The sequence below is a fragment of the Aotus nancymaae genome, unplaced genomic scaffold, assembly GCF_030222135.1.
Source record: "Aotus nancymaae isolate 86718 unplaced genomic scaffold, 86718_ANA_hifiasm-v0.15.2.pri h1tg000006l, whole genome shotgun sequence".
Classification (NCBI taxonomy): domain Eukaryota; kingdom Metazoa; phylum Chordata; class Mammalia; order Primates; family Aotidae; genus Aotus; species Aotus nancymaae.
Genome location: NW_026988417.1, coordinates 79,751,757 through 79,779,580, shown reverse-complemented (window position 1 = coordinate 79,779,580; position 27,824 = coordinate 79,751,757). Strand labels below are relative to the sequence as shown.

General features: G+C 40.9%; 1 protein-coding gene and 1 pseudogene across 1 annotated transcript; one reads left to right on the top strand and one right to left on the bottom strand.

Moving 5' to 3' along the window:
* Positions 1 to 127: 127 nt before the first annotated feature.
* Positions 128 to 27,785, top strand: SLC10A6 (solute carrier family 10 member 6). The gene is made up of 6 exons (XM_012437667.2): positions 128 to 643; positions 15,711 to 15,829; positions 17,595 to 17,683; positions 21,997 to 22,172; positions 25,242 to 25,399; positions 26,932 to 27,785. The coding sequence occupies exons 1-6, from the start codon at positions 243 to 245 to the stop codon at positions 27,144 to 27,146; spliced, it is 1,158 nt and encodes a 385-aa protein (XP_012293090.2). The 5' UTR covers positions 128 to 242; the 3' UTR covers positions 27,147 to 27,785.
* Positions 20,219 to 20,374, bottom strand: LOC105706997 (large ribosomal subunit protein eL39-like; annotated as a pseudogene).
* Positions 27,786 to 27,824: the final 39 nt, after the last annotated feature.

The window sequence follows — 27,824 nt, the reverse complement described above, 5'->3', positions numbered from 1 at the left end:
ACATATTCAGTGGTGAGTAAGAACAGGAGTAGAAAGCCTTACTTACCACAGTTTATTATATGTTTCATGCCCATGATAATGACTTTTATAATGCCACTTGTGAAAAAATTGATCAGATTAGGATGAATCACCTCGCTGGGACCAACAGTTATTGGAATGATTCTCCACGTGTGACTTCGTTGCACTATTACAAAACGTGGTGGGATAGATCTGCCCAGCCGTCATGCGGATGTTTATTTGTAATGCTGCCTCAAGGAGATGAGGAGATGAGAGCCAATTGTTCCAGCAGCTCAGCCTGCCCTGCCAACAGTTCAGAGGAGGAGTTGCCAGTGGGACTGGAGGTACATGGGAACCTGGAACTCGTTTTCACAGTGGTGTCCACCGTGATGATGGGGCTGCTCATGTTCTCTTTGGGATGTTCCGTGGAGATCCGGAAGCTGTGGTCGCACATCAGGAGACCCTGGGGCATTGCTGTGGGACTGCTCTGCCAGTTTGGACTCATGCCTTTTACAGCGTATCTCCTGGCCATCAGCTTCTCTCTGAAGCCAGTCCAAGCTATTGCTGTTCTCATCATGGGCTGCTGCCCGGGGGGAACCATCTCTAACATTTTCACCTTCTGGGTTGATGGAGATATGGATCTCAGGTAAGTGACCCCAGGGAAGCTCAGCAGTCTGCCTCTCATCCTGCCTGGGGGGAATAACTGACACTCTTTTGTTAAACAGGCTTCCAATCTTTCCTTAGAGAGTCTAGGGGGAAATGTTGCAAATATCACAGAGACTTGTTCAGCCGTGGGCAGGCTTTCGGTGCTCAAAATTTACTTTGCTGGTCATCCTTTGCTTTATTGGCTACTGTTCTGAGCAGTGGAATACCTTTCCTACGTGATAGTGGAGGCAGGTCTCCACCTCACCCAGTGGCCATTCCTAAGCTTGAGCTCATTCTTATCTACACTGGCCTATTTAACAACTCCCAGGACTTAAGCCAAGAATCCCAAGAAGTTCACCATCGTGGTTTGGTAGCAGCCATTGTGGTCGTGGTGGCATAGTCAGAACAAGACCTCTGTAACTCCAGTCAGTGATGCCTGAGCACCTACTTCAGGAAAGAAGTACTTTGGAGGACTGGATGGGGAGCTTTAGGGGTGGCTGGTAGCCAGATCCAGCTTTAAGTGCTGGGATAGCCTGTTGATTTGACTTCAGGAGCAACATGAAGGCTCCCAGGACTAAAATTGTTCTTTCTTGTTGCTTTGCAGATGGTTAACATTCATCACGAGATTTGCATTCCTTCCCTTTAAGCCAGTGACCTTATTCACTATTATGGTGTAGATAAATACCCCTGGGAGACATTAAGCCTTGTCCCTTATTTACACTTTAATGAGGATGAATTAGTCACATGCTTTTCTGGATTACATGTTTTGATCGGAAAAAAAGAGCATTTGAGGAAAGAGTAGAGGGGTTAGCACTGGAAAAAGAGCTAAAAACAATGGTCTCTCGAGGCTCTTTGCTTACTTACGAACATCCTGTTTCACAATTTAAATCTTTGTCTCATGTGTATGTCATTTAGTTGAGATTTACTCTACCCTGAATGAATGAACAAGGGGTAATGACTGAGCTGGGAGTTGACAGCAGTGAGAGTCAGCTGCAGGTATGGGTTTCTAGTTTCCTGTATGTGCTGAATGTTTAGTGTATGGAACACATTTCACCTATAGATTTTTTTTGGACACCTGTAGATTTTAATGGGCTCACACCATGTAGAATAGGAACTAACTTTCCTATGGCAGTGTCTTTCAGTTACCCACTTATGAGAGATTTGAAAAAAAATATAACTTGATGAAGTTTGTATTTTACCATTAAGCCACTAATATGGATTGCTAATTCAAATTCAATAAAGTTGATTATTTAACTGGGAAATGAGAGTTATTCTTTGCATGAAATTTTTAAATCAGAGATAAATTCCAGGACCCAAAAGTTTTTGGAAAGAAAAAGGAAACTAATATTTATTAAGTTCCCGATAAGCATGAGATAGAGGCTTTCATGCTTATTTTCTTCTTCACGGTCATAGTGACCTTGTAAGTGACCTTTTATTATTCTGCATTTTACAGCTGAGAAAATTGTGATTCAGATTGGTTAAGTAGCTTGCCAAATGCTACAAACCAGTATGGTGGGACTCAGATTTGAATTCACATCTGTTTTACATCAGTCTGAAGTTTAGGCGCATTTCCCCATGACATTTAGCAACACAACTAGATCTTCTGTTTTGAGTAGCATCATAAATGAGTATTCTCAAAGCCTTCTGGGAGATAGAACACTTAGTACCTTAATCTCTTATTCGTCAATTAGTTGTAATAAAAACATCAATGAATTGAATGGTTAATCTATGAAAAATAAAGCTAATTTTTTCTTTTCTTTTCTTTTTGAGATGGAGTCTCTCTCTGTTACCATGCTGGAGTGCAGTGGTGCAATCTCGGCTCACTGTAACCTCCGCCTCCCAGGTTCAAGTGATTCTCCTGCCTCAGCCTCCTGAGTAGCTGGGACTACAGGCACGTGCCACCACACCCAGCTAATTTTTGTATTTTTAGTAGAGACAGAGTTTCACCATGTTGGCCAGGCTGGTCTCGAACTCCTGACCTTGTGATCTGCCCACCTTGGCCTCCCAAAGTGTTGGGATTGTAGGTGTGAGCCACTGGCCTGGCGCTAATTTTATTTTCTTTTGCCAACTCTATCTTTAATTCACCTTTGACTTAGATTAAATTTGGCATTAAATTTGTTTCTCACAAGACTATATATATATATATATATATATACACACACACACACACACACACACATACATATATATGTATATATATGTACACACACACACACACACACACACACGGGGAGGAGTTTTGCTCTTGTCACCCAGGCTGGAGTGCAATGGCACAATCTAGGCTCATTGCAATTCCTGCCTCCTGGGTTCAAGTGAGTCTCCTGCCTCAGCCTCCAGAGTAGCTGGGATTACAGGCACCCACCACCATGCCAGGCTAATTTTTGTATTTTTAGTAGAGATGGGGTTTCACCATGTTGGCCAGGCTGTTCTCGAACTGCTGACCTCAGGTGATCTGCTCACCTCGGCCTCCCAAAGTGCTGGGATTATATGCATGAGCTACCATGACCTGCTGACACAAGACTATATTTTATGGAGGAAATATTTACTTGTGTGTGTGTGTGTGTGTGTGTGTGTGTGTGTGTATTCAGGATGTCAGGCACATAGTAGTTGTATAATAAATGTTAGCTACTTTTCCTCTTTTCTTTCCAAATTTTGATTTTGAGTCTTACCAACAAAACAAAACAAAAATCAAAAACTAAATAATAGATTTTTAAAAGCATATAGGTACAAAAAAGGTATAAAATCAATTTTCACTAGAAACTCAAATAGGAGAAGATCCAGTACAGTGTGAAACAATATCCAAGTAATTACATTTCTTCACAATTGATTACGAACAAAATCAGCTTTAAGCAAAACTCAGTGGATCGTCATTGATATGAGTTCTATCTGCTTTTAATGCTGGATACAATCCAAGAGCATTTAGTACAACATCTTCATTTTACCTGTGAGGAAGTTGAGATTTAGCTCCCTGCGGATGACCCTGAATGTGTTTCTCATGCCTTCACTCAGTGCTTCATGCAGTGCACTCGAAGGTCTCCACGTGTTCACCCCACACAGGCATTTCAGAATCCATTGGTTTGAACCGGTTTGTGCATTCTGCATATGAGATGATTGATGACACCCATCCTCTTGCAGTTGCCTGGGCTTGTCGTCTTAGCCTTGCCCTGTGACTATCCTCATTCTCACCGTGGCCGCTCAATGCACTGCCAAGCCCTGCAGCCCCTCCTCTTGCTGTGTTGCTCACTGTTCTTGCTTCCCGTTGATCTCCACTAACTTCTTCAGGCCAGGCCCTCACAATTTCTTTCTTGGCTAATTGTATTTTCACAACAATGAAAGTGCTGCTCTCTGCTTTAGTCTCTTCATTATGGCTTTGCAGTAAGTGGAGATTATAACATTTCCCTCATGGTACTGTGAAGAGAAAATGAACATGTTGTATGTAAAAGGGCTCTCAACACCTACTAAAGCGGCAGAAACTACTCAGCCAGTTTACTTGACTTCTCCAAGTTCTTTTATCCTGCTAGCCGCCTTAAGAACAATGGTTTTTAGTCAAAATGGGCTGCTCTGAGTTCTCTGAGCATACCCCACACTCTTCCAGCTTTCTTTTGCCCATGTTGTTCCCACAGCCTTCAGTGCTACTGGCCTTACTCTGTCTCCTCCAGCCATGATGTTGTCCTTCCTTATAGCTATTCTAGAAAGCAGTTGGCTGATATGTATGAAGAGCCTTAAACATTATCCTGCTCTGGGCTGAATTTGGCTGGTCGTGGCTGGTTCGTTGACATGCTTGGGAGTTGGTTAAATGTAGACTGGTTGTGGGTGGTGACATGCTTTGGCTCTGTGTCCCCACTCAGATGTCGTCTTGAATCGTAATTCCCATGTGTCGAGGGAGGGGCCTGTAATCCCCGAGTGTCAAGGGAGGGAGGTGATCGGATCATCGGGTTGGTGTCCCCCATGCTGTTCTCATGATAGTGAGTGAGTTCTAACGAGATCTGATGGTTTTATAAGTGTTTGGAAATTCCTCCTTCGTTCTCTCTCTTGCTGCCTTGTGAAGAAGGTGTTTGCTTCCCCTTTACCTTTTGCCACGATTGTTAAGTTTCCTGAGGCCTCCCCAGCCATGTGGAACTGTGAGTCAATTAACTCTCTTTTCTTTATAAATTACCCAGTCTCGGGCATTTCTTTACAGCGGTGTGAAAATGGACTAATGCAGGTGGCTTCAACCGGGACAACTAGACACTCTTACTACACGATCTCTCAGTTTCTAGTAGACTAGCCTAGACCTAATCACATGGCTACAGCAGGGTTCTCAGAAAGGAAAAGCAGAAAAAGTCTTTTGAAGCATTGGCTTGAAACTAGATCCTCATCCTTCTACCACATTGCATTGGCCAATGTAGACTGCAAGGCCAGTCTAGCTTCATGGATTGGGAAAGTAGATTTTGCCTCCTAATGGGCTGAGCTGCCAAGTCACATTACAGTGTACATGGATAAGAGAGGGGTGAAGAATGGGGGGTATTTTTCCCCCCAGTATATTCTACTAGAGATAAACAAAATTCCTACTTTTAAGAGTAGGACATGAAAATTAAGATCCGGCAGTGTGGTGTAGTAGTTAAGTGCTCTGGAAACAGCAAGCAGACCAGTCACCTACTGACTGGATCATTTTGGTAGATTAAGCACATTTTTTATGCTTTAGTTTCCTCACTTCTAAAATGAGAAGCATTCCTACATCACGAGCTGTTGAGAGGATTGAATGGGTTAATATATCTAAAGTGCTTAGAATCTCACCTGGTATAAAATGTGATATAACTATTATTATTATATGAGGCAGGCAAAAGAACATCGTGTCCTCGGGTCTGTGTTTTAGTCTCTGCTCGAGGAGCTGTATGCACAACCCTAACCCTATATATAATATCATAATATGTATACGTCATGTTTTATTTATTCATCCATCAATGGACAATTGGATTGTTTCTACTTTTCGGCAATTGTGAATAATGCTGCTGAGTCCCACCTTTTATTTCTCTTGAGTGTATTCTTAGGAGTGGATCTGAGGTTAAATATTAAGTATTTTGTGACTACAGGAAAAGCAAAGCAAAATGTGAAGTCCAGATGTCCCCCTTTCCCTTCCCTAGTTTCTCCTGTCTGTCTCCATAATCCCAATTATTTGACTCTTCCTTATCATCTGTTGGAAAGCACTGCAATAGCTGGGCTACTTGTCTGCTTCTCCTACGATGTCTGTAAGCTCCTGGAAGGCTTGTTCATCTTTGTATGTGCAGTGCTAGCCTGGTAGTGGTAGGCACTCAGTCAACATGAGTGAATGACGACAGTTTCTGATTGCCTGTGTATATTACAAAAACTACCCCTGAAAAGAGGTCCGGGCCAGGTATGGTGGTCACACCTGTAATTTCAGCACTTTGGGAGGCTGAGGTGGGTAGATCATTTGAGGTCAGGAGTTCAAGACCAGCCTGGCTAACATGGCAAAATCCCATCTCTACTAAATATACAAAATTAGCTGGGCATGGTGATGTGTACCTGTAACCTCAGCTACTCAGGAGACTGAGGCAGGAGAAACACTTGAATCCAGGAGGCAGAGGTTGCCGTGAGCCTAGATCACGCCACTGCACTCCAACCTTGGTGAGCAACAGTGCAAGAATTCATCTCAAAAAAAAAAAAAAGAAAAAGAAATAAAGAAAGAAAGAAAGAGTTGCATTTATTGATGTAACTCCAGCTCCCACTGTCTTTCTTTCTTTTTTTTTTTTGAGATGGGGTCTCACTCTGTCATCAGGCTATAGTGTAGGGGTACGATCATGACTCACTGAAATCTTGGCCTCCTGGGCTTAAGTGGTCCTCTCACCTCAGCCTCCTGAGCAGTACTGCTGGGACTACGGGCATGCACCATCATGCCCAGCTAATTTTTTATTATAGAGACGAGGTCTCTTTATGTTGTCCAGGCTGGTCTTGAACTACTGGACTTAAGTGATCCTCTCACCTAGGGCTTCCAAAGTGCTGGGATTATAGGTGTGAGCCACTCTGCCCGGCCTCCCACTGTCTTTAGTTGAGAACTTTTGACATATATGAGAGGTTCAGTCTTCCCTAATGATGTATTTATGTTCTTAGCTGCAGACAAAGGATTCTGACCACGGGTGGTGGTGAGCCTGTGGAGCTCAGTGGCTAACTTTGACCTTTGAACTTCTTCAGTAGAGAACCTGGAAATAGGACTTCAAATGGTTCAGGTCTATCTGACATGTCTTGGTGGAAAACTGAAGCTCTTCTGCATTTAATGCTTTGGAGACAGAACTGAGACTGAATCCATGAGACTTCATGTAAGCTTTTGTGTCTCTCTGTACTTTAGTTTCCTTATTTATTAAATGGAAATAATACCCACACATAGAGTTATTGTGTAAATGAAAAGAGAATATATATATATGTAAAAGCATGAGGCATAACACCTAGCACATAATGCTCAATGAATACTCATTATTATTGGAAGGCAGCAGATGAGGGTAACATTTATATTTAGGGATGGAAAATTGGTCCTTGAACTCTTTTCTTTTTTCTTTTGAGACAGTCTTACTCCATCACCCAGGCTGGAAATTGCAATGGCCCAATCTTAGCTCACCACAACCTCTGCCTCCCGGGTTCAAGTGATTCTCTTGCCTTAGCCTCCTGAGTAACTGGGATTACAGTTGCTTGCCACCACGTCCAGCTATTATTATTATTATTATTTGTATTTTTAGTAGAGATGGGGAGATGGGGTTTCTCCATGTTGGCCAGCCTGGTCTCGAACTCCTGACCTCAGGTGATCCACCCACCTCGGCCTCCCAAAGTGCTGGGATTACAGGTGTGAGCCACGGCGCCCAGTCATCTTGAACTCTTTTATAGGGTCAAGTCTATTGGTATGATCTTATAGCTCACTCCATGTCCATCTGATTAGTTGGATAATTTTTTATTTCTTTTAGTCAGAAAGGAAGTGTATATTTTCATAGTTTTGAGAGTCGGAGTTCCTGATTTTATGGGATTTTTGAAATCACAATAACATATGAATAACTTAATCTCCAATTGCAAAATGTTGTTGACACTGCATTTTAATGTAATGTGTATGTATGTAATTTCCCTTCTTTAAGGGAGGGTTCAAGACTTACTGTTTGTCCAGACTTGCTGAATATGTCTCATTATTTTCTGTAATAGTTTGAAGATGATGATGCCATTCTTCTTAATGCAAGTGGAATCTTGTTATACTGAAGTTAGATTTTGCCAAAAATTTTCCTATATGACAAGTGAAGAGATCTACTTAGCCACATCCTCTGTTTATGCTACATCGGAATTTCATGACTGAAAATACAAGGCATGACTTTCCACTGCACTCACAGGCATTCCCTGTGTACTCTTCCAGCTTTGCTGGTATTTATAACAGTTGGCAGAGCACCAGGATCACCTCCTGCCATCCTTGACCAGTATCATGAGCACCATGGGCTTGAAAATTGTATAAAGATAGAAGCAATCACGTAGGTAATCACAGATACAGAAGTAGTCTGATAAATCTCACTTTGCTTCCCATGATCATGAATCTCACCTTTCTTCTGTTTGAGCCAAAGTCACCCAGTAAGGAAATGCTGTGCTGGTTTTTCAGGAGTTCAAGAGTAAAGTGATGTAATATGGAGTTCCATTGAGGACTTGATAATATGGAGAGCCAAGGAATGTAGCTCTATCATAGACTAGGAATTTGGAAAAAACTTTCCAAACATCCACTTCGTGGATACAGAAGTTTGAGAGCTGTGGCAAACTGCTTTTTTTTCTTTTAAATTACCACTAGTCAGGAAGAAGAATGCTTAAAGTAAGCATTCTTAATAGATAAAATAATTTTGGGTTTCATATGGGATAAAATATATGTAAGAACTGCTAAGACAAGTTTGAGAAGAAAAATTTTTGTGGAGGTATTTGCCCTACCGTATATGAAAACGCTGTAATTAGTATTTGTTCAGGAAAAAAGAAAGTTATTTATCAGTGAGCTGGAATAGAATTTCCAGAAAATATTTTGTATACACTTGGACATTACATATATGATAAATGTGACACTTCAGTATAGTGGAAATGGTTTATTTTAGTAAATTATATTGACACACTTGCATCTCAATATATTAATAGAAAGAATAGATTAGTCTTATACCTGTGACCATATAAAATATAAATTTTAAGTGAGTTGAAATATAAGTATAAAAGTGAAAAGTAGAAGGCAATATTTGAACGCCCTCAAATTGGGGTAGGTCTTTAAGATAAGAAACTCAGAAGCCATTAAAAAACAGCTTTGACTATATAAGTGTTAATTATGGCAAAAGTCATAAGCAAAGTCAAAGATATATACCATGCTTGGGAAAAAGACTTGCATTATTCACGATAACATGTGCCCTAATTTTAAAAGAACTCCTACAAGTTGAGAAGAAGTCTGACAAGCAAGATTGTTTAGAGAGGAGGACACAGAAAAAGCCAATTGATGTGAAAGAAAGCACAACCTGATAGACTCAAGAGTGTAGGCTGGGGGCAGTGGCTCACGCCTGTAATCCCAGCACTTTGGGATGCTGAGGCAGGTGGATCACCTGAGGTCAGGAGTTTGAGACCAGCCTGGCCGACATGGTGAAACCCCATCTCTACTAAAAATAAAAATAGCTGGGTAGTGGTGGGTACCTGTAATCCCAGCTACTCAGGAGGCTGGGGCAGAGTGAATTGCTTGAACCTGGGAGGCAGAGGTTGCAGTGATCCAAGATCACACCCTTGCACTCCAGCCTGGGTGACACAGTGAGACTCATCTCAAAACAAAAGAGTGTAACAGGAGTGAGATCAATTTTTCATTGCTGTCATGATAATTAGAAAGGTCTGGTCACATCCAGAGTAGGTAAGATTGTGAAATGTAACAATCTTTTTGGAAAGTAATCTGGAAGTATGTATTAAAACAAAAAACACAGACTTTTACACAGCAACTCCACCTTGGGAAATTCACAGAAAGAAAAGAATCATTTCAAGTGAAATATATATGAGAGTGTTTATTATAACATTATTTATAACTCAAAAAATTAAAAGCAACTTACCTATTGTTAATGAAGTGATTAAACAAATTAGGGCATATTTAGATTGTGGCCTACTTTGCAGTTCTTTAAAAGAGTAAGTTTAAATATACGGATCTGAGAAGATGTTTGTGATAGATGGAGTGGGAAAAAAAGCAACCAACTTGTAGAATAAGGTATATTCTGCATATCCTTTTTTTATTTTTAGAGACAGGGTCACCTCCTGTCCCCCAGGCTGGAGTGCTGTGATGTGATCATAGCTCACTGCAGCCTCAAACTCCTGAGCTCAAGCCATCCTCCTGCTTCAGCCTCCTGAGTAGCAAGGACCAGAGGTGTGCACTACCACATTCAGCTAACTTTTGTACCTTTTTTTTTTGTAGAGACCAGGGTCTCCCTATGTTGCTCAGGCTGCTCTTGAACTCCTGGTCTCAAGCAGTCCTCCCACTTCAGCCTCCCAAATTGCTGTAATTACAGGCATGAGGCACTGCACCTGGTCTGTTTCCTTTAAAAAGAAATAATAATGAAAGAAAAAAATCCTATTGACTTAACAAAAGAGCATGAAATAAATGGACTGCTTAAAAGAAAAACAAGAGCAGAAGGATACATATAAATGCTTGGAAGTTATCTAAGCCTGGATTTTTGAAACAAACACCAATCAGCTAAATATTTGCTTCTTAAAATTTTGCTTGCTTTTGTCCTGGAAGAGCATAATTTTATAGAAAGTCTCTTTTTCCGGATTGCTATGAGGCTGTTTACCATTTGAACTAAATATAAAGGGTCATTTCACTAAGATTTTTACCAATGTTCACCTGCAGATACATGACATATGGAGGAGACACAGAGAACAGTTTCATAGCACCAGTGTGTTGACATTGGCTCATTCTTTGATTCATGCATTTATTTCATAAGCATTTAACGAGCTCTTCCAATGTGCTGCAGCGTGAAACTATGCCAGGTCCTAGAGATGGAGAGGAAAATAGGACCTGGCTCTCATGCTGCTCATTCTGGCACAGAGGGACAAGTACATAGGCACTTGTGTAATGAATGGCACTTGTGTAGGGTACAGCATGTGTATAATTCATAAGCTAATGTCAATAAAACTGTGTCCAGAGGGCCATGAATTCAGAATCCTAGAAGCAGGATCCCTAATTTTCCTAGATAATGCCAGACACCTTTCGTGGTGTCCCATTTTTACCAGCAATGAGTGAGAGCACAGAGGGAATCTTTTTAGTATCATTGAAGTGAAATAGATGCTGCTTTGTCAAGAGTATAAACATTCTTCTGGCAGAAAATGTTGAAGTAGTCATAGATGTATTATTTTATAGGCAGGGTAATTGGTTGGAAGCAATGGTGATATATATTAGGAGGAAGAGTGACAGATGACTTGTAGTCCCAATAAAGTGCTGAAGGACCCTTGCTGTCTCTGCAGAAGACCCTGACATATGAAGGGCTTCCTCCCTCTCCTTTGCAGAGCAGAAGGATAGTCTGCTTCTCAGTCTGTCAATCATTTGTACCTTGAACACAGAATGAGCACAGTGTCTATAAGCGGTTCGTACATGCTTAAACAGAGTGTGCACTTTTTTCCCCAGCAAATTGAAAGATAAAATATTTTACAGGTCTGATGGGTATCTTATTTCCATTTATTTTCTTTCCCCTAATTTTACTAATGCATGCTTTCACTGGTTCTATCACTCAGGTAGGTACAAAATACAGCCTTAGCTTGGGGGTTGGGAGTGGGACTGAGATGGAAAGAATAGATTTGGGATGGAAGGCACCAAAAAGTAGGGGGAAGATTGCATGGTACTAAATCTATTTCTTGAGTTCTCATTCTCCCTGATTTTTGTTGGCATTTAGCCTGCATTTGGGAGCTCTCTTTTCTTAGCTTTCATGAAATAGAACCTCCCAGCTCTCCACTGACTTCTTTTTTAAAGTTTATTTTTAATTGACAAGTTAAAATCGTATATATTTATGGTGTACAACACGATGTTTTACCCACGCACTTCTCTGTTCTTTGTCCACACGCATCATGGGCTCTTCTTCCTCTCACCAGTCTAGAGCAAAGGAAGCCTTAAAATAGATGTAATATTAACTATCAGTTCATGTAACTAAGTGCTTTTCTCTACATAAAAAATGTAGACTAAAAATATATATTTGGAAAATATAAAAACACGATATACTATTGCTGGGCATGGTGGTTTATGCATTTTAGGAGGCCGAGGCAGATGGATCACCTGAGGTCAGGAGCTCGAGACCAGCCTGGCCAACATGGTGAAACCCAATCTCTACTAAAAATACAAAAATTAGCTGGGCGTGGTGGCCAGAGCCTGTAATCCCAGCTACTCAGGAGGCTGAGGCAGAAGAATCACTTGAACCCGGGAGATGGAGGCTGCAGTGAGCTGAGACTGCGCCAATGCACTCCAGCCTGGGTGATAGAGTGGGACTCTGTTTCAAAAACAGAAAAACAAAAACCAAACAAAATCCCCATAATATATTACAAATGCGTGAAGCAGTAACTTAGTTCATATAATGCAATAACAGTATAGTAATTGCCTTAGTCCATTTTGTGCTGCTATATAGGATACCTGAGACTGGGTAATTTATAGAGAAGAAAAATTATTGCTTCACATTCTGGAGGCTGGGAAGTCTAAGATTAAGGTGCTGGCATCCATTGTCTGGTGAGGGCCTTCTTGCTCTTCATGTGGCGGAAGAGAGAAGGCAAAAAGGAACCAACTTCCTTGGTGGGGTCCTTTTAAAATGGCATTAATTCATTCATAAAGGTGGATTTATCATGACCTCCCAGAAAGCTCCACCTCTCAATACTGTTGCCTTAGGGATTGAGTTTCCAACCAATGAATTTTGGAGGACACATTCAGACCACAGCAATAATCACAATACACAGTTTTTGAGGACTCCAAACCAAAAGACTATTCCCTCCACCACAGACATTAGGTACTTACAAAGTCTTAAGATCTGTCGCACTTAAAATGTGTTAGTCTTTTTACCTGGAGACAATTAACATCAATAATAGTAGAGATAGACGAACCAATGTTCTAGTAGAAATCATTCCGGGTTTGTTAAACAAAGACCACAACTCGCTTTGGATGGTCTCGGTTGTTCTCCTGGTAAAGCTTTGTAGCATGGCTGTTGGTTTTGATTTGGTTCATCCAACTCACAGACTTAATTTCACTTTCCAAGGTGGCCAGAGACAATTCCAATAATGATGAAGATAAACAGACTAATTGTCTTTTAGAAATCTTTCCAGGTGTGTTCACCAAAGACTGGATGTCCCACTATCACCCAACTTAACACAGCCCCTCAAATTGATGCCAGTGACTCAGCTTTTTTATCACACCATCATTTTGAAGCCGAAAAATCTTACTTCATACTCTAACTCATCACTCTACTTCAATCTCAGGTCCTTTTTCTTTTTTTTTTGAGACAGAGTCTCACTCTGTAGCCCATGCTGAAGTGCAGTGGCGTGATCTTGACTCACTGCAAACTCCACCTCCTGGGTTCAAGCGATTCTCCTATCTCAGCCTCCTGAGTAGCTGGGATTGTAGGCACCCACCATGATGCCTGGCTAATTTTTGCATTTTTGTAGAGATGGGGTTTCACCATGTTGGTCAGGCTGGTGAACTCCTGGCCTGAGGTGATCCACCCGTCTTGGCCTCCCAAAGTGCTGAGATTACAGGTGTAAGCCACCAAGCCTGGCCCAATCCCAGTTTCTAATCAGGATCACACAATATCAGAATCAGAACAGAATTTGTAATTCAGTCAAGCATCTCACATCAATTCCCTTTCTCTATGGTTTTGTACCCTCCCTTGTCCTAACCAACTTGCTCTGTTTGAAGGTCAGCGACTGTGGGGGTCACTGCTCTAACCAATGTGGAGTTTATGGCATGTGGTGTTTGGTGACTCCTTCCTGATGTATATTTATTAACACTTCACACCGGGCAGGTGTTTAGTCAGCTTTGTGGCATTCTAACTTGCTGATGTGGTTTGGATGTTTGTTCTCTCCACATCTCATGTTGAAATGTGATTCCAGTATTGGAGGAGGGACCAGGTGGGACATGTTTGGATCATAGCGTGGATCTCTCATGAATGGTTAATGCCATCTCCTTGGTGATAAGTGAGTTCTTGCTCAGTTAGTTCACATGAGATCTGGTTGTTTAAAAGTCTGGGATCTCCCTTTTCTCACTCTCTCTTCTTCCACTCTGGCCATGTGAGATGCCTGCTCCCCCTCCCCCTTAGCCTTCTGCCATGATTGTGAGCTTCCTGAGGTCCTCACCAGGAGCAGATGCTGGAACCATGCTTGTACAGCCTGCAGAACTGTGAACCTCCTTTCTTTATAAATTACCCAGCCTCACGTATTTCTTTATGACAATGCAAATAGCCTAATACAATTCCAATCCCCTTGGTACCACAACTAGATATCACAAGAAAACTTCAGACCAATATTTCTTATGAATATACATGCAAAATTCTTCAATAAAAATACTATCACATTGAATCTAGCAACATAAAAAAAGGATTATACACCATGACCAAATATGATTTATTTCAAAATGCAAGGTTGGTTCAATACACAGAAAAATCAGTGTGATACACTATATTAATAAAATAAGGACAGAAAAAGAATGAAGTTCTGATATATGCTAAAACATTGATAAACCTTGTCTTAGCCCATTTGTGTTGCTATGAAGGAATACCTGAGGCTCAGTAATTTCTAAAGAAAACAGGTTTATTTGGCTTGTGGTCTGCAGGCTATACACAAGAAGCATAGTGCCAGCATCTGCATCTGCTGAGGGCCTCATGAAGCCCACACTCAAGGTGGAAGGGGAAGAGGAGGAGGCATCACATGGTAAGAGAGGGGAGGGAGGTGTTAGACTCTTTTTAACAACTAGAGCTCATAAGAACTGAATGAGAACTCAGTGAATTTCACGAGAATAACACCATCCCATTCATGAGGGATCTGCCTCATGACCCAAACATTGCCCACTTGGCCTCACCTCCAACACTGGGAATCAAATTTCAAGATGATAATTGGAGAGGACAAACATTCAAACTATTATCAAACCTTGACAGTGTTATGCTAAGGGAAAGAAACTAGACACACAAAAAAGGCCACATATATGTTTCTGTTCATATAAGATGTCCAGAATAGGTAATCCTATAAAGACAGAAGGTAGATTTGTGCTTGCTAAGGGCTGGAGGAAGGAGGGATTGGGGAGTGACTGCAAATGGGGACGAAGTTTCTTTCTGGGGTGATGAAAGTATCCTGAAATGGTGCTATTATTGCATAATCTTGTGACTATACTAAAACTGCTAACTCGCCGGGCACAGTGGCTCACGTCTGTAATCCTAGCACTTTGGGAGGCCAAGGTGGGCAGATCATGAAGTCAGGAGATTGAGACCATCTTGGCTAACATGGTGAAACCCCGTCTCTACTAAAAAAATACACACACAAAAAAAAAATTAACTGGGTATGGTGGCACACACCTGTAGTCCCAGCTACTCAGGAGGCTGAGGCAGGAGAATTGCTTGAATCTGGGAGATCCGGGAGGTGGAGGTTGCAGTGGGCGGAGATTGCGCCGCCACACTCCAGCTTGGGTGACAGAGTGAGACTCTGCCTCAAAAAAAAAAACAAAACAAACAAATAAATGAACAAAATCTGCTGAATTGTACATTTTAAAATGATGAATTTTATAGCTAGTGGATTATACTTCAATAAAAAGGAACTAGCTAAGAAAAGATTCCTACAGTGCATAGCAGAATGTTTAAGGCAAGTAGAAAGTAAAATAAATATGAGGTAATTGATGGATGACAGGAACTGTTGGAAATCTCTTTGTAGACCACAAATACAGCCATCATTTCTTAAATAATAGGTGAGAAATGAGCTCCAAGGAGCTTAGTCCATGTAATCTCCAGAAAATTGTGTCCCAGGAGTTGCTTTTGGTAAAGACTAAATTCTTCACATCCAGTGCTCCCTCCTAAGCATTGTATTAATTTTACTTTCAGCATCAGTATGACAACCTGCTCCACCGTGGCTGCCTTGGGAATGATGCCACTCTGCATCTATCTCTACACTTGGTCCTGGAGTCTTCAGCAGAATCTCACCATTCCTTTCCAGAACATAGGTCTGTATGGGCCTGTGAAATGGAGGACTAACAGTAATAGTGATGACACTAATAGCTGTTGTTAATTACATAACTATGCAGGGAATTTTTTTGTAGTACCTAATTTAATTCCTTAAAGAACACTACAGTATAGATTCTGTTACCAGTTCAGTCTCCTAGGTCTTCAGGCTTCAAGAGGTTTAGTAACTTGATCAAGATTATGCAGCTGGTGACCGGGCACAGTGACTCACGTCTGTAATCCCAGCACTTTGGAGGATGAGGCAGGCAGATCATGATGTCAGGAGATCGAGACCATTCTGGCCAACATGGTGAAACTCCATCTCTACTAAAAAAAAAAAATTAGCTGGGTGTGGCAGTGCACACCTGTAGTCCCAGCTCCTCAGGAGGCTGAGGCAGGAGAATTACTTGAACCTGGGAGGTGTAGGCTGCCACTGTGAGCCAAGATTGTACCACTGCACTCCAGCCTGGGTGACAGATCTTGAGACTCGTCTCAAAAAAAAAAAAAAGAAAGAAAGAAAGAAAGAAAAAGATTATGCAGCTGGTAGGCACAGAACTGGAGTTCTAACCCAGGAATTTGACTACAAAGTGCAAACTTTTCACCCCTACAAGAGTGCATTTTTGAAAAAAAAAGTCAGATAATTTATTTTGAAAAAACAATAATCAAACCCTTATATAATTAGACTATGAAGCAATTTGACTCTTTATGCTTCAAGGTTTAACTGTATCTAATTGCTCTAATTAGACCTTCCTGTGACTTACCTTTCACCTTGCCTGCGAAACTTGACTTTTTCTTGTAGGTTGAACATAAATAATTCTTACTTATTATTATTATTATTATTATTTTGAGATGTAGTCTTGCTCTGTTGCCCAGGCTGGAGTGCAGTGGTGCAATCTTGGCTCACTGCAACCTCCGCCTCCAGGGTTCAAGTGATTCTCCTGCCTCAGCCTCCTGAGTAGTTGGGATTACAGGTGCCTGCCACCACGCTCAGCTAATTTTTGTATTTTTAGTAGAAACAGGGCTTCACCATTTTGGCCAGGCTGGTCCTGAACTCTTGACCTCATGATCCTCCTGCCTCAGGCTCCCAAAGTGCTGGGATTACAGGTGTGAGTCACCACACCTGGCCCATTCTTACTGATTATTAAAACTCATCCATATGTCACAATCATACTCATGTCTCTTTCATGATCTCCTCTCCTGAGTATTATTTCTCATTAAAGTCTGCCCTTGTCTTAAAGATCTCTGTGGGTTCACCAGGCTTAGAAGAGAAATGTGGTGAAATGATCTGCCTTTTCTAGTCTGGTCAGTTTTTGGAGAAGTGATAGACACTATGATTTTAAGACTCTCAGTGTCAATCTGGTGTCTCAGGCAAGCACCTTGAGGGCTTACAACCCATGGCCCATAGTTCAAAACCATGAATGAAACCACTTCCTCACAACAGCTGGATCCCAATGAATTTGTAAAATTTGAGAGAAACCTTAATTTAGAAACCGTGATTTTATGTGCAACTTTTTTTCTGATCAGTAAGTTAATGTATTCTGCTTTGATAATATGTTCTGAAAGGCACTCACAAACAATTAAGACTCAAAATGTTATGAGCAGCTTATACAACTTTGGAGCCAATATTGTAGGCATTTGTCCAGATCTGGAAAGTGGCATGGGAAAACGTCCTTTTAAAGCTGTTATCTAATTGAAATAGAAGTTGTCGAGAAGGACTGTGCAGTCAGGATGAGGGAAAACCCTCTGATGGATTATTCTTCTCTTTAGGAATTACCCTTGTGTGCCTGACCGTCCCTGTGGCCTTCGGTGTCTATGTGAATTACAGGTGGCCAAAACAATCCAAAATCATTCTCAAGGTGAGCAACTCCATGGCCACTGTTGGCACATCCTCAGACTCAGGGCCCTGAAAGACAGAAGTGAGCAGTGGCTGGGACAAGTGAGATTTTCCAATACAGCCCCACACCCAGAAATTCTCCTTACACGTCCTGCGGTTTTGGATCCAGAGATCATATTTTCTCCACCCTGTAAGCCTTGCTCTGCCACTTCCATAGGCCTGTACTCTGAGGCTTTTGGCACCCTGGAAAACAAACAACTATTGATTTAATGTCAGAAAAGCTAAAGCCTGTGTGAAAACACTAGAGCCCAGGCCCATCCATGCACAAGGCTTCACACAGGCGCTCTTGAGGCAGAAGCAGTTCAAGTGAGCGTGAAATAGAGACCCGTGTTTAGGAATACGGCTGGTTTCTTGGAAGAGTAGGAGGAAGGGCTATCTTGCAGAAGCATTCCTGGGAGCACTGCCAAAGCTGTAGTTTGTACACATGAGCAAGGCTGCTGACCACATGAATAAGACCGTTTAAATAAAATCATCCATAAAGCACTGAGGAGTCTAGCTATGGGATGACTGTGACTAGAACTTTCTACCTCCTCTTGTCTTCGCAATCTTGCCCTTTGTCTGCTGGAGAAACAAGCAAATGTTTTTGCTAAACAGCTTTTAAAAATAACTCAAGAGGCCAGGGGCAGTAGCTCGTATCTGTAATCCCAAAACTTTGGGAGGCTGAGGTGGGAGGATTGCTTGAGGTCAGGAGGTTGAGGCTACAGTGAGCCATGATCGTGCCATTGCACTCAAGCCTGGGTCACAGAGTGAGACCTCATCTTTAAAAAACAAAACCAAAAAAATGTGAAGAGGGGGCATTCTTAACAGTGATGTCAATCTCCTAGGGTGCTTTCCATGTTTTTTTCAGATTATGTATCACTTTAGCAGATATTAGGAAATATGTGTGGCTTTCATGAAGATTTGAAAAATGTATTAGTGATATTTTACATTTACAAAGAAAAATTTGGGGTTATTTAGAGTTTCAGGTAGTAAATCTCAGTTAATTTTGTTTTGTGGTTTATGGTTTGGCTCAGTTAAAGCTTTTGCCATTTGGCTCTACCTCACAGAACATTGCCACTCCATATGCCTGTGCCAATGGACACTGTTTTCCCAGTTAGGCATAAGGCTGAATAACTCCCACATTCCTTCAGTGTGATGGAGAATGACAGGAGCAGACAAATCAACTGGGCACAGAGAGCTGGAGGATGGCTTACTATAGTACATTTGTATTGCATATGGATGACTTTAACATCGATAGTGCACCCTTGATTTGCATTCTCCTTTTTTCCTTTTTTTTTTTTTAAAGATGTAGTTTCACCATATTGGTCAGGCTGGTCTCGAACTCCTGACCGCAGGTGATCCGCCCACCTCAGCCTCCCAAAATGCTGGGATTACAGGCATGAGCCACCGCACCCGGCTCATTCTCCTTTTTTCTAGCTGTACTCATGGAATAAAGTCCCATCTTTTCCACATTTATTTTTAAAAATTAGTTAATTAATTAATTCTTTGAATAGGGCCTTGCTCTGTCACTTAGGCTGGAGTGCAATGGCAAAATCATAGCTCACTGCAACCTTGAACTCCTGGGCTCAAATGATGCTCCCATCTCAAGCTCTTAGGTAGCTAGCACTACAGGCATGCACCATCTCGCCTTGCAAATAAAAAGACATTTTTCTTTTAGAGACAGGATCTTGCTATGTTGCCCAGGCTAGTTTGCAACTCCTGGCCTCAAGGGATCCTCCTGCCTTGGCCTCCCAAAGTATTAGGATCCCAGGTATGAGCCACTGTGCCTGGCCCCTTTTCCACATTTATTATTGTTATTTCAGTAGGAGAAAATTTCCAGTGTAGTAGTTACGATTTTGTTTAGAAAACAAGAGGAGGGAAATGATCACAGAAACGTCTTGCTTTTCAAGTACTCTATCTTTGATTTTTTTTAAAAAAAGGGCATTTAACAATAACAAAAATTATGATTTTGGAGTTTCCAGCTCTTCTATTAGGCCATCAGTCAATAGAGAAACCAGATACATCTTTTTTTTTTTTGAGACAGAGTCTCGCTCTGTTGCCCAGGCTGGAGTGCAGTGGTGTGATCTTGGCTCACTGCAACCTCTGCCTCCCAGATTCAAGTGATTCTTCTGCCTCAGCCTCCCATGTAGCTGAGACTACAGGTACGTGCTACCACACCCAGCTAATTTTTTGTATTTTTAGTAGAAACGGGGTTTCACCGTGTTAGCCAGGATGGTCTAGATCTCCTGAGCTTGTGATCTGCCCGCTTCAGCCTCCCAAAGTGCTGGGATTACAGGTGTGAGCCACTGCACTCAGCCACCAGATAAATTTTTTTTGTTTTTTGGAAATGAAAGGTCTCACATATTTATTACTGAACCTAGCCAACTAAGGTGTTCATAACAGATCCAGAGAGGAAATGAGTCCATCTCTCCAGATGGTGCCATTTTCAACTTGATTTGGTAACATGATTGTGACCTTCAGACAGCATAAATATGTGTGCCATCTCATATGTAGTTCCTTATAGACCCAGCTTGGTTCTTCTCCAGTGTCTCCTTTTGGAGTTGTACCTGATTTAATTACCAGTTTTCATCTGAATCCACTGGGGAATTGGATGATTTTGCTTTTGTTTCTTGGCCAGGAATTGCTTGATTCTGAAAGTCTTGTGAGAAGACATGGCGAGAGGTGGAGTTAAGTGCACACCACGATGGTGGAGAAAGAGACGGGGCCCAGATACATTTTTTATATGTCAGTTTTATTTTCTATAAAGAGCAGATTTAAAACTCTTTTCTTTTGGGTATCTCATAGGATTTATGGCAAAATAATAATATGCATAAATATTCTAGAGCACCTTAGTAAAAAAAAACTAGGCTAATGTAATTGTTACTTTAGTGTATCTTTATTCCCTGTTCTTAGTCCTATTTTAATTTTAGAGCTGACATATTTTCTGAGCAAATTTAAGTGTTCCTCATTTGCTCTTGGTGGATTTTAAACTTTGAAATCTTTGGTAGAGAGAGGAAGAGGGGATGTTACATTCAGAGGCTTTTTTTTTTTTTTTGAAATACAGTCCTGCTCTGTTGCCCAGGCTGGAGTACAATGGTGTGATCTTGGCTCACTGCAACCTCTGCCTCCCAAGTTCAAGCAATTCTTCTGCCTCAGGCTCCTGAGTAGCTGGGATTACAGGCATGTGCCATCATGTACTAATTTTTGTATTTTTTTTAGTAGAGACAGGATTTCACCATGTTGACCAGGATGGTCTTGAACTCCTGACTTCAGGTGATCTTCTCACCTTGACCTCCCAAAGTTCTGGGATTACAGATGTGAGCCACTGCACCTGGCCGAGAGGCCTTCTTATGTTTTAGTATCTTTCTCTTAGGCAGGGATCTAGTCTGTCTCTGTATTTGAACAGTAAAAATGACCCAGAACACATTTAAGGTCTATTGGGTCATTCTGTTGGTTTGTTCTCTTCTTTAGTTTCCTATGACCACCTTTCTTCACATCCTGAATCATTTAACGTCAAGGTTGACACTGTAACTAGGTACATAGTTTACTATCTACATGATATGAACAGGAGCTTGCCAACATCCTGATTTTCACAAAGTACCCTAGGCCATGCTTCCTTCCTATTTTATCTAAAACTCAAACTATTCAATTTTTTTTGTTATTGTTGGCTTTTTGTTTCTGTTGTTGTTAAACAATAAAAGTAAGAGACAGTAACTATTTGAGAGAGGATGGAGCTCTCCATCAGTATTTCTCATGTGATCGTATTGGCTCAGATTGTCCAGTGAAGAATGGTTAAATTTTATTTGGAGGGGAGACAGGCAGGCATCAAAGCAGCAGGCAGCTGCTGGAGTTTGAAGGGGTGGTTGGAGGGGAGGCAGATGGTCAGGCGGGGCAAGTGTGAGACTGGATATCACCAGCAGAGGTTCGTAGAAGTGTGTGCAGGGGTGTTGGAAGCTTATTGTTAGATCCCATTCATTTTACACTTTTGTCCTACCCACAAAAGACTCTCCTACCGAATCCTTTTCACAAAATCTTCTACTTGAAAAGAAAAGTAGATATGCTAAACGAAGACTTAGATTTGTTTCAAACTCCACCAATTTCTAGCATAGGCAAGTTACTTGACCACTCTGGAACGCAGATTTCTCCTATACAAAATGAAATTGGATTCAATCATCTCCAAGTCCCTTCTTTATTCTAAAAAGTCTAGATCTCAAGCATTTTACAACTTTGATGGACTTTGTATCATAGAGCCAAAAACTCTGAGTTTATACACATTTATTTTATTGTTTGCTTCAGATTGGGGCCGTTGTTGGTGGGCTCCTCCTTCTGGTGGTCGCAGTTGCTGGTGTGGTCCTGGCAAAAGGATCTTGGAATTCAGACATCACCCTTCTGACCATCAGTTTCATCTTTCCTTTGATCGGCCATGTCACGGGTTTTCTGCTGGCACTTTTTACCCACCAGTCTTGGCAAAGGTATAGCTAAACTATCCATAAACTTCTTCTGCAGAAGGTAAATTTAACACACTGCCGCTGGTAGGCTTTGCTGCTGTGTCAGGAGACATGAAAAGTTTTACTGACATAGTGGAATGGAGCAGGATAACTAAGCATAAAAGAGGGTCATTCATGGCGATTCATGGAAAATGTCCTATTAATTCTTTATGTAAATTAAAGCAAAGGCCAAATTGATGGGAAGTTGTAATTTGTGAAATGAAGATTGAGGTGTTAATACAACTTGTTGAGATCTGGATATATTTCTTTTCTTATTCTAATGATTAAACAGAAGGAATGAGATTATTTCACTAAATATAGGGCACATTCTAGGGCATGAGCAAGTTCCAAGAGATCAAATCCTTATGCATTGTTGGTGCCAAATTTTTAAAAAGTTGCTAATTATAAGAGGCAATAAGAGAAAAGAGACATACTTGAGAAATAGTAGGGATTTGTCTTACATATTATCATTCCGAATCAGGGCGTATAGTTTATAAAGACTGTGAAACATTAAAAATGATATGACGTGTTGGTATGCCCACAATGAGTTGAGCATTATCCTGCAGCAATAGAGGAGACATATGTTGGTATTAACTCTCTGGAAGGCAATTTAGTGTCACATCAATTGCCTTATCAATATTTATATTAGTTAATTCAATACTTTTAATTTTAAAAAGTCTGTTCTGAAGCTAGCACTATCATATATGCACACGAATATTGATGTACTAAGATAATTTAATATTATTTATAGATCTAAAAATAGAAAAAATTTAAATATGTAACAATAGAGAGATATTTAATTCCTGATGTATCCATATGATGGATATGATATATCAATTTTATTGATTTTGGAAAATACTCAAGAGATAAATTCAAATTTAAAAAGAATAGAAAATGACATGCATTTGATTTCCACTTTGTAGAAGAAAGCAAAAAGAATTCCATGCATCAAAAAATACTGGAAGAAATACACCATATGGTAACAATGTTTAATTTTGAGTAAGAGATTAAGGATAATTTTAGTTCTTTAGTATTTCCTTGGTATATTTTTGAAGATTTTCAATAAATATGTACTACTTGTAAAAGCGGAAAAAATTATTAAAGAAAAGTAAACTATGTAGCTGAATTCGAAAGGTGAAAGTTGGGAATTTTTAAATTGGTTTTATGCTACTTCCAATCCACTTGGGGAACATTTAGGGTTTTACTAAGCACTGGGTAAGGCTTTACCCCATCTATCTCATTTACTTCTTACTACAAGCTTGAGAAGTAGATCCTGTCACTACCCTCGTTCTACTGTTGAGTAGACCCTTCAGAGAAGTTAAGTGACTTGACCAAATTCACAGTGCTAGAGAATGGTGGCGTTAGGATTTGGACCTGGGTTTGTTTCCATCCAACAATTAGGAACATAGTCTGTTAAGTGGTCAGAATGTGATTGGATCTGGATGGAAAGTGTCCTCTGGCAAGATGAAGTTCACAGTCTCATCTTGTTCATACCCAATGGTCTGACAAAGGTCGGGACTGAGATCTGGCTCATGAATGGTGCAGGTGTGAGTTCCAGCTTAATCATACTGAATTTTTGACAAAAGTCTGAAAAAAGTGAGGGTGGTTTGAGGCAAGTGTAGCAAGCAATAGCGTATGTAGAAATAAAGTATGAACAAAGAGCTTGCCCTGTATCATTGATAGCATTTTCACCCCCTCATTACACACCCTCGTTACCTCCCCATTCCAGTCCAGCCTGCACATAGATGCTTGCTTGTTTTCTGAAGCACCTCTTTTATCTCCTCACTTCCACGTATAAAACCCTACAGGCTCCCTTTATAAATTGGAGACATGAAACTGCTTACCTCAGCTTTCAAGGTCCTGCCCATGACTTCCCTCTCTTCCCTCCTTCGTCTTTTTCAAATGAGGTTTATTTCATTTTATGCAGTCAAAAAAACCAATAAAATATAGGAAAATGGAAAGCAAAAAGAAAAATTACTACTAAACTCTTTCATCAAAGACAACCATTTTAGATATTTGGTCTTTATTTAGGGTTTTTGTGTTTGTTTGCTTATTTATTTATTGAGACCTTTGTTGCCCACGCTAGAGTGTAATGGCATGATCTTGGCTCACTGCAACCTCTGCCTCCTGGGTTCAAGCGGTTCTTGTGCCTCAGCCTCCCAAGTAGCTGGGATTACAGGAGCGTGTGCCACCATGCTTGGCTAATTTTTGTATTTTTGATAGAGACAGGATTTCACCATGTTGGCCAGGATGGTCTTGAACTCCTTACCTCCTTACCCACCTTGGCCTCCCAAAGTGCTTGGATTACAGGCATGAATCCACTGCCCCGGCTGTGTTTATTTGTTTTGAAGTGTTATTTAGTTTATATTGTTTCATATCTCTTTAAAAAATATATATGTATTTTTTTCTTTTTATAGAGACAGCGTCTTACTCTGTTGCTTAGGCTGGTCTTGAATTCCTGGGCTCAAGCAATCTTTCTGCTTCTGCCTCTCAGTGCTGAGGTTACAGGTGTGAGCCACCACATCCAGCCTCATAAATCTAATTCAACCTTCCATTCTCATCTCCTCCAATCCTCTCCTCTGTGCAGATTGGCTGACAGTATATGCAACGCCTGCTGAATAGGCCACACTCACACCTGTCCCTGGAACTTTAATTTCTATAATATTTCCCCTTCATAAAAAGTCTCTTCTATTTTTTTCCACCCTTTAATCCTACTCCTCTGTGAAGCCTTCTCTCACCCCTTCTGCCATTTTCTGAATTTCTACATCTGCGTGGCCCTTGGTCATACTTTGTCTTGTGTTGTTGCCGAACCTTTCCTGTGTGCTTATCTTGTGTTTCTACTCTAATTCCTAGGGCAGTGTTTGCAAAGCCCAACTCCACCGTGCCTCTCAGAAGACCACCTGCAGAGTAGGCACTCAGCAAATGACTGTGGAATGAGTACACATTTTCAGTGGCCCGAGGTCTTAGCTTCTAATTGTTACGACGCATATGAGAAAATGTGAGAATAGTTTTTATTGCTAGTGCGTTACTCTTGAAGCATTTTCTTATCGGTAGGTGCAGAACGATTTCCTTAGAAACTGGAGCTCAGAATATTCAGATGTGCATCACCATGCTCCAGTTATCTTTCACTGCTGAGCACTTGGTCAAGATGTTGAGTTTCCCACTGGCCTATGGACTCTTCCAGCTGATACATGGATTTCTTATCGTTGCAGGTGGGTGAACTCCCATTGGGTAGGAAATAGCTGACGGAAAATTGTTCAGCCCAACTTACCGACTTTTTTTCAATCCAAACTTGCATTTGCTGCCCCTGAGATACATTTTTTAAAAGCCTGACATTTCTGGGGATGATAAGGCACATGAGCAGGATAGTTTGGCACAAGTGGGAGTTTTACAGAAAAATATAAAAAACCATCTGAAAGTGAGCTTATAATTATAAACAAATACGCTTCACAAAAGTGAATCTACTATCAGAACTTACACTTCATAACTTGTTAAGACAAGATCTCCACGAGCAATCATCAGCTCCAAAATGACATTTGCTACACTTAAGCATTGATTTGTTATGTCTCATTAAAAGCCTTGAGGTCTCCCAAGTGCCAAGTTATTTCAGCGTTTCTGTGACTGAGACTTGTGCTGAATGGCTGTGAAATATTTTTCAAATATAAAATATTACACACATACAAATACCAAAACATATATATGTATGTACAGATATGTGCAGCCAAATATACATTACTTTGGAGTCAACTATTATGTAGGTTCACAGAGGCTAAATTTTAAAAATACATGTAACACAAGAACAGAAAACCAAATACCTCACTTATAAGTGGGAGCTAAACATTGGGTGTTCATGGACATAAAGACGGCCACAGTAGACACTGGGGACTACTAGAAGAGGGAGGGAGGGGCAAAGGTCGAAAAACAAACTGTTGGGTACTGTGCTAGCTACCTGGGTGATAAGATTATCTGTTTCCCAAACCTCAGCATTACATAATATACCCAAGAAACAAACATGCACATGTACCTCCTGAATCTAAAATAAAAGTTGAAAAAGAAAAAAAATATATGTGTGTTCACATACACACATATATTTTAATCTTGGGCCATGGTTAATTTTTACTGTTGTTAGGGAACAGGGTCTGAGTAAGACTCAATGATGACTGGTATAACTGATTATATTCTGATTGCTGGTTGTTATTATTATATACTGATTATATAACAATCCATATAACGATATAAGGAATACCTGGGGTTCAATTTCTCCAACAGATAAGAGAAATCCTGTTAGAGTCAAACTCTTGGTCTCAGATCCAAGTTTTCATTCCTTTTCATGGAGAGACTGAACTTAGCATCTTGTCTGGCTCATTCCCAGCTCCAGCCCAGAGCCCAGGAGAATGTCCTACTCTTAGTAAGCACTCGCAGGATTTGCCAGCTGACTGACTGACTGACTGACTGAATGAGTGAATGAATGAATGAGTGAATGAATGTATGAGTGTGTGAGCTGTCAGCAACCTGATGAGTGAGTCTCAATCACAAATGGTCTATTCCAGACAAAAGAGCCATTCTGATACAGCAAATCCTTCTGTTCCATAGCTTTCTCTCTTCCCCTCTTCTTTTTCCTGGGTGTTTATACATACATGATGCCACCCAAACAAACACCTGAAGGACTGGCGATTGTACAGTGTCACCAAATTAGACTCTTTTGTTAAAGTGATGTTTAATACTTGTATGTTTTAACACCTAGCATATCAGACGTACAAGAGGAGATCGAAGAACAAACATGGAAAAAAGAACTCAGATTGTATAGAAGTCAGCCATACGAGGAACTCAACTTCTTCCAAAGAGACCAATGCTTTCTTGGAGGTGAATGAAGAAGGTGCTGTCACTCCTGGGCCACCAGACCCAGTGGATTGCCACAGGGCTCTCGAGTCAATTGGCCACGTCACTTCATGTGAATAGCAGGGACTTGGCTGGACTGGCCCCCTTTGTTTTCAGCAGCCAGTAAAGACAGTGTGCAGCTGACACATGAATCTTGTTGTTAGGGCCAGTGTGAATATTTCAATGTCCAATGTTAGAATATTTATATTTCCATGTGGATTGTGAATTGTGATAGGATCACTTTTGGAGATGCCCATTTGAGGAAGTTTCTTCTGGGGGTTAACGTAACGTATCAGTGAGCTGCCTTGTGTGTTCTTGTCTTCCCATGCAGCAAATAGTACCTGGCAGTAGGTAAAATCCCGCATGATGGGAACTCATCCTTATGTTGTGGGTTTTAATTTAAGAAGAGTTAGGACTCTGAGTAGAGGAGATGTCACCTCATACTGCAGGGCGACGCAGACCTACGTGACTTCTTGACTCTGGGTAGGTCCTCTGGTGCACTGGAGGGGTGGGAAACACATAGCTCTTATAATAAATGGGGCACTTTTCTCAGATGATTATTACTTTTAAGAAATTGAAAATATTTTTTGATTATAGATGTAATACAAGCTTCGAGAGAATTTAAAAGACACATAAGGTTAAACATGGAATGCCTTGTATTTTCACTCTGTAAAGACAGACACATGTGGCCGGGCGCAGTGGCTCACGCCTGTAATTCCAGCACTTTGGGAGGCTGAGGTGGGCAGATCACCTGAGGTC